At 43.1% G+C, this 7,656-nt stretch overlaps 1 protein-coding gene across 3 annotated transcripts in view; it reads right to left on the bottom strand.

The window, feature by feature from the left end:
* Nucleotides 1–12: 12 nt before the first annotated feature.
* Nucleotides 13–7,656, bottom strand: part of abca4a (ATP-binding cassette, sub-family A (ABC1), member 4a) — an 11,681-nt gene continuing 4,037 nt past the window's right edge. For all 3 annotated transcript variants that reach the window (XM_031864451.1, XM_031864452.1, XM_031864453.1), the window contains exons 2-6: nt 7,480–7,588; nt 6,158–6,251; nt 5,147–5,288; nt 4,842–4,960; nt 13–475 (exon numbers count right to left, since the gene is read on the bottom strand). In XM_031864451.1, coding sequence (XP_031720311.1) covers nt 264–475; nt 4,842–4,960; nt 5,147–5,288; nt 6,158–6,251; nt 7,480–7,545 — 633 coding nt within the window. In that variant the 5' untranslated portion in view covers nt 7,546–7,588 and the 3' untranslated portion in view covers nt 13–263. The remainder of the gene's footprint in view (nt 476–4,841; nt 4,961–5,146; nt 5,289–6,157; nt 6,252–7,479; nt 7,589–7,656) is intronic.

The following is a 7,656-nucleotide window of genomic DNA, read 5'->3' as shown; positions in this document are numbered from 1 at the left end:
CACACACACACACACACACACACACACACACACACACACACACACACGTGGGTATTAAGGGCTTAGCTGTGCCACGATAGAGTCCTGTGGCCCAACAGATGCTGTCGATCCAAGGTCATTGGATTTCTGCATGTGCACTGTGGCCAGAGGAGCGTGATTCTCTCACGCGACAAGGACGAAAACAAAAAGGCCGCACACAACATATTTACAGTTTTGTTGTCTGCTATCGGCATTCAACATTGTCCCATCTCAAAGCAATATCATCATCGACTGAAGGGTAAACGTTGAAGGACGGGAGAGGAGGGTTTTATTATTAAAATGGGCTCAAACATTTGAAGTGGTAATGTTTCTACCTTCTCCAGATTGACGTCCGCCTCCAATATCTCTTTCAGCGCGTGATGAGGAAGAGAGGCATTGTGGTGCAGGAAGTGGGACAGGGTCTCGTTGTCTTGCAGAAAGTCCTTTAGCTTGAAACCTAGAAAAAAACAAAACATACATAGATAGAAGCAGTGAGTCAATCAAGTCAACTATGGGACACAAAACTCTCTTTGATGAAAAAGATGTCTGTATCTGATGGTTGATATGAAACCAGGACTCGCGGCAGTGTTCCCAGCTTGATATACAATAACATTCCATTTATTTGACACTATAGAGTTGGGCTGTGATCCATTTTCTCACGCAATGACCTTGTGAAACGAGTTATTAAATATATCATTGAGTACACTTGTAAAGTGACATTCGATAACACATCTACATATATACATATATATATATATATATATATATGATCGCTGATCAACCAGCACAGAACCACACTGTCCTCTGACTGCACTCAAAGTTCTTTTGTACTTTTGCTGCATTCCGAAGAAGTCAACGCATTTCTGATACTGGCATGGTTGTGGGCACACTCACTCACACACTCACACACTCTCACACTCTCACACACACACACAGCTCTCTTCTCCTCAGCTTTGAGTTTTGCACACCCGGGTTACTACAGGGCGTTTAACTTTGGTCCAGATACCGCGCCCCAGTCTTTCCATCTCGCTCTCTCTAACTCTCTTCTTTCATAAATGTTCACCTTTTACCTACTTATCTCTACCCAGAGCCGATTCTTACACGCTTCCTCTCCATCAATAAGTGGTGCCTGAACATGTCCAAAACTATGGGTGAATCAGCTCTACTTAAGAGGAGTCAGGCGGAGACAACAGCAATAAATCTTGCAGCCTGCGGGCTCATATTTTTGGTTCAACAGTGCTGTCTTTATCTGTTGTGTAACTGCACATGCGAGCGTGGCTTGATAAATCAAACTTGAAAAGTGATTATTTCTCACTCTAAAGAAGTTCACGCATTCTTTTAATGCACTGGGTTATCGGCATGCTCATTACAAAGAATGAAAGAGTACTGCTCTGCTCTTCTCTACTCTGTTCACACATTTAAAACAAATGCAGAGTTGAACTTTGATTGCTTATTTCAAAATATCTTCCTTCCCCCCCCCACCGTCCCTCTTGGTTGTCCTTCCCTTCATCTCCAGTAAATCTGTCTTTTAAAGCCATCATATGACCCACACACAGACGCACACAAACAGGAAACACTCTGCTTCTACTGACCTGAACTTCCCCTGGGAGGAAGTGAAAGAGAACAGTGTGTTCCCATACTCCCTCCATGGCTGTGCACCAGAGTGTGTGCTTTTTTTGAGTTCGAGGTGTGATCCTTACCGTCCCTGCTCTCCATGTGCATGTGTGTGTAATTGTGCACCTGTGCAACTCTCAGGGGTGAACGATCAGGGAGCGCTAATACGTTCTAATCAGAGTCCCAGTAGGTCACAGCTCCCATGGTGCATTGCATCCAAAAGGCCCTCGAGGACGGAACAGACCGGATGGAAAGTCAAGCAGTACTTTGTGCAGTCAGCAACAGTGCGTCTTTGTGTTCCGTTTCCTTGCGTTGCCTTATCTGTGTTTGTCTGTGTTTAAACTGTCCTGAGTGGTTTAAATACCCGGAGTTATCAAGAACAGGGTGCTTTTCTGAAGTAGGACAACATAAGAAGGAACAAACACGGCTTGTTTTTCCTATGTCGGAGTCATCTGTATACAAGGGCGAGCCCTGCATCGACACTTGTCTGTGCTTGCTCCTGACAGTGCCGCATCTGGTTCATATTTGACAATACACACACTTAGCAACCAGTGACTTCATTCGTCGCACTGGTCCATAAACAGGCTGCGATCTCCGTGGAACCACATATTATCCCAAATCTACCCCAGCTTGGCTAACAAGCACAGAGTAGCATTCCTGAATCCCAAGAAGTCTGATCAAGGAAAACAAATAATGGATGGAATTCTGACAGCAGTGAGTGGAATCATCCCACAAAAGGTGTGGACTGTTAAAAGTGCTGCTTTGAGACAGTTGGAGGAGCAATAGCTTGCTGGGTTGCATCTGAGCCTGTCTGAGCGTGTGTGAGAGAATCAGAGCCGAAATGTCTGCAAGGTGACGTTATTGCTCACTTCCACAAGGTGCTATTTAAGTGCGAGACTGGTCAGGTTGGAGAAATGAGGTCAAACTAAATGTTGAGCGCGCCATTTTGGGCTGAAGTTTAGAGTTAAGGTGATGAGGAACGAATCCAATGAATGTATTCATACATTCAAGGAAAATAAAAGGGTAGCACCATCTCCATTTTAAAAGATTAGGCTCAGACACAATGAGCCTTTGGATCAAATGGAGTCCTTTAAAAAAGGAGCCAGACAGAAATGTGAGATGTTTTCCTCTATTATGCAAATCAGGCTTCAGGCTCCATTTTGAGAAGGCAGGTGGTAAGGTAAGAAAGAAATCTGTGGTGTATGAAAAGCTCAGCATTGACAGTCACACTCAACTTTATCTCTCAAATCATTTATCTATTTGGTATTAAGAACAACATTCTCATGTCCAAAATGCTGCACGATGTTGATTTTCTTCCTCTCATCTATCTGCCATGTCATCCTGTACTGTCTCATAAAGCAGGACTGCATCAGACCTCGTCAAAAGAGTATGTGCTGTGTGATTTATCTTGTTATCCTATGGGGGGGGGGAAAGCTCACCCCTCTCCCTTACCCTTCAGTGTAAATTCTCTGACCACGCCAGATGCTGAATTATTAAGTGACATGTGAGGGGTCTCTGTTCTCGGCTCTTAGATCTCTGCCGTTGTTCCCGTAGTGTCCCCTCTGCAGCTTTCTCCTGCATCACACACATGACTGTCCCTGTGCTACGTCGGCGCATTGCCTCACGTGGGTTCAAGAGGGGAATATGGGATTGAGCATGACGCTGTGCATTTATAAAATCAATCGTGATGGAGTGCACAGACGTGCTGTTACAATAATGAAAGCGTCAGAGTAGATAACATGACGAGATATTACTGTCATTGAGGAGTACATCCCATGCCACACAGTCAAACTGAGGAACGTGTGAAAAACATTTTTTACAATTAAAAGTGAATAGAACCCATTTAATTTTATTTTGCTCTGATGTGTGATCCCTCTCCTTTTTCCCAGCCATGCTATGCTATGCTATGCTATGCAATGCAATGCTATGCTAGGGAGGGCCATTGCATAACGTAGTGTAGCTCAGGACTAGTAAAGCAGACTGAAGCCCAAACAACAAGAACCTTGATTGTTTTGCTTCGTTGCATAATTTCTGATGGTACATTCTGGTCAATTTAAACTTACATTAGGGTCTGATGTGGAACCAAGCTAATACCCCTTTATTTATGGAAACTAACTGATATTGCTGTAGCAAAGCCACAATAATGGAACGAACCGGTCTAATTAGACTCACTCATTTCACTACACGTGTGTAAAGCCCTTTGTTGTGTTATTAGCCTCCCTTTCATACAATTAATGGGTTTTCAGTACATGTTTTATTTTATTTTTGTCCTGGTTGCCTTTGTACACATTGTCGGCTGAAAAACAGAGATTGCTCCCAGCGTGCCTCCCGTTAATGCGTTTGTGTGAAATAAAGTAAGTGCAGTTTCAACAAGGCCCCCTTTCCTACGTTCAGGTTGCTTTGCCGGAGTCACCAACAACATGCTATTTTAGAAAGACGGCCTTGCTCTGCTCCCAAAAAGCCAAGGTCATGGTTATAAATACCTCCCTCCTCCTTTTTCAAAAGCTTCTTCTACAAAACCCTGAGCATTAAATGTGAGGTCATGATTGAATGTGTCGGTATAAGTGACAGCAGACACACGTCTCTGACCGCTTCCTCGTTGACAGGAAGCGGCGACATTCTAGGGCAGAGCAACTCCACCTTTCCTACCAGATCTGTGCTCTGATTGTGTAATGGCTGTCTGGGTGGTCCACAATTTTCGGCTTGTCCTGTCTTGCACCAGAACGGAGAAGTACAACACCCACTGGCTTCTGGGAGAGGGGCCCACCACCGGCTGGCAGGCGGTGATAAGGAAGGGACGCGTTAGAGCTCTGAACACTTGTCTGAAGACTTTTGAGCTAGCATCAGCTGCTACGCTGCGAAAGCGGCCTTGACAATTCGCTTTATCTAGTTCTAACATGTCGCTAATCCGTTTTTGGGCAATTTATTAATGTGCAGTGATTCAAGCTTCATTCACTTTGTACTAATTGAGTGGCATGCCTCACTCTCTCTTTTTAATCTAAACACTGAAAAGTTACAGTGACGTTGTAAACTGGAGGTGTGAGTCACTCACTCAGTTAAATCCTATCTGCATCATGTGCAGTTGTGTAGGAGTGTTCCCTTCTGTTTCAATGGATGAATGGGTGGTCAACGTGAATAGGCGGGTTGACTGAAGATCACCAGTTGGTCATTCAAAAACTATAATTAAAATGAAAAAGGTGTGTCCTTACGAGCAGTGTTCTTCTGCAGATTCCTGAGGGCCCTCAGCAGTCCCTTGTAGCCCTCGTAGCTTTTATCATTCTGCGTGTAGAGCAGGATCTTCTTGGCATCAGTGAAGAGACGGGAGATTCTGGAGATGTTCCAGGAGAGAGGCAAAAGTCAGACACACTGTTTCACATCTCTCGAGAATGCCAGGCCTTCTAAAAGAATACATCTTGTGACCGATTTAGAAATATTGTCCTAATAATGATAATATGAATACAAAGTGACACGAAACTATTTTTCCTTTGCACTAAGTGAATACTTTGTTACTCACATAGAATCGTTGAAATTCCCCACCACCCCGGGACTCTCGCCTGGGGTAGGGTTACGGAAGCAGGGGTTGTTGGCATTGCAGATGATGCCTTGTACCCAGGGCAGGGCCCCCGCTGAGGGCATGGCCTTGTTTGGGAAATGGCCTGCAAAGGAGAGGGAGAGCATACAATTTATACGATTAGTTTTATATCTGGACTTCAATATCAATAAAACAGAAAAACTGGTCTAAATGGAACCTTCCAGACAAACTTATTTATTCATACTTTATATTTATACTTGAAAAAGTAGTTAGTTTATTATTTATTAGTTGTTAAATCACAATAAAAGGATTTCCAACTCATAACCAAGGCATGCTATGACGGCGACAAGGAGGTCAGGAGTTGGAGTTTACTGGGTTATCTGGGTTCAAGCTAACCCTTGTGATATATTTGTTATCAATGATTTTGTAACGAATAGGGGGAACCGGTTCGGTGGACGACGATCCACATGCAAGCTCATAGTAATTACATAACTATGTACAGACTGAAGACTGTCAAACCCATCTGAAGAAATGAACTACACATAACCATAGCTGAAAAACTGTTGCAGGAAACTTCCCGAAATTGAACAAAAAACTTAAAATGCAGACTGGATTTCTTTGTTCGTGCTTCTGACCAGCGATAATCATATTGAGTTGAAACATGGTCAAAGTTATGAAACGACCAATTTCAGGAACTAAAGGTCCTATTACTTCTTTACACAGTGCAAACAAACGTTGGCAAATCCGACTGATCTTTATGTGACAATAACATGGAAACCTTGGATGTCCAACATGTTGATCTAACCGAGAGGAAACAAATAAATAATGGCTACAAATAGAGAATGGCAGAACAGTTGAATAACAGACTAATACTCATCAGAAGCAGTTAAAAAACAAAATCACAAAAAAAAGCTGAATTCTTGTGTTAGATGTGAATTAAGTGAAAAATATTATCTGTCAAGTAACTCCCTTCCTCTCTCCCTGTCTGCTTACATTCATGTTGCTCGTAGGGAGGATAATGTATCCGGACTGAGATCAGGATGAGGAAGATGAACAGGGGCCAGACGATCTCAATCAGCAGCTGGATCTAAGAGAGGAAGGCAAAAAGGATGAGGACAAAAGTTAATCAGGGAAATAGAAGAAGGCCTGGGAAACAAAAACATGTGAATCAAATGCGTTAATCACCCCCGAAAATAGTGACAAGTTGTCCTTTGTGCTTTGCAGTTTTTGCGTATTTTCCATTCATCTCTGCTGCTTTAAAATAAGTGGTGTGTGTGTGTGTGTGTGTGTGTAGGGGGCTGTCAGCTGTTGTCCTTTGTAAACAGTAATCCCACCATGGGTTTGGGTAAAGTATATGGGTTAATAAGGGGAGACAGAGCGAGAGGTCTGCCGGGTTTAGAGGACTATGCCCATCTGTTCCATATGGCCCCTCTACTTCAGCTGCCTGTTCCTCAGCCTGAACCAGCATGGCAGGAATAAAGACACCGTCTTAGAAAGCGCACTGTATCCCTTTGTTGGAAACAATTGGACTCAATGTCAAGCAGCCACAGCCGTCACTTTGAGGAGGAGTTTCCGCTCGATGGTCGACTGGCTCAATTGTATGCAAGATGAGCTTCCTCACATATAAAGGGGCGTCTATATGCCACAGCCTGGAAGTGAACTTTGATTTACATAACTTTGAGTGTCATCCAGCACAAGATCATTGACTGGACAATGCATCAGACATGTGATGAGATGTGTCATCTCCAAATCTTTGACTGACTCACTGTCGTCGGTAAACTGTAATGCTTTCAGTCCAAGTGACTCGGAGGAGAATTACATCACTTCCATTGTTGTGGGCTGCGTACCCATTGGAACATGCATATTTATGAGGAAAGACTCAGACCTCGACTGGGGAAATCACCTCTGATCTAAAGTCGATCCGTTAGAAATGTGACCGAGACGAAGCATTCAGGGGGAATCAGACAAGAGATTAGATGCCCCTCCGTGGTGCTTTTTCTTATTTTGGGAGAATATGTAATAATGTATGTGATGTTGACACTTTTGAAAGGAAAATTTAAAAGTAAAATGTTCAGGTTTTCTTTTTGGATCTTAAATTAAATGGAATAAACAAAAAAAACACAGCATGGATGAGGGAAAAACTGTTTTAGGAAAAAATGTTAAGGAATAGAAAGAAAAAAAGATATATATATATACATCATTATATAAACCAATAGATAAGACAAATGATCAATTAATGGACTGTGTCCTTGTACTGTGTGCTCATCCAGTCCATTGACTATGATGAGTCAGTCATTTGAAGCACTCCTACTTACAGTCTGTCTCCGTCGGTAAGTGAAGTTCTTCCAAAGCAGTAAACCCAGTTGAGTGGAGACCGACATTTTGACGTCTTCCCAACCTCACTGAGCACGCTCCAGCTCCTCACTGGGAACCCCAAAAAAAGACAGAGAGAGAGAGAGAGAGAGAGAGAGAGAGAGAGAGAGAGAGAGAGA

The sequence above is a fragment of the Anarrhichthys ocellatus genome, unplaced genomic scaffold (assembly GCF_004355925.1).
Source record: "Anarrhichthys ocellatus isolate YVR2014 unplaced genomic scaffold, GSC_Weel_1.0 scaffold31, whole genome shotgun sequence".
Taxonomy (NCBI): domain Eukaryota; kingdom Metazoa; phylum Chordata; class Actinopteri; order Perciformes; family Anarhichadidae; genus Anarrhichthys; species Anarrhichthys ocellatus.
Note: the sequence above shows the minus strand (reverse complement) of the source record. Positions and strands in the feature narration are given on the sequence as shown.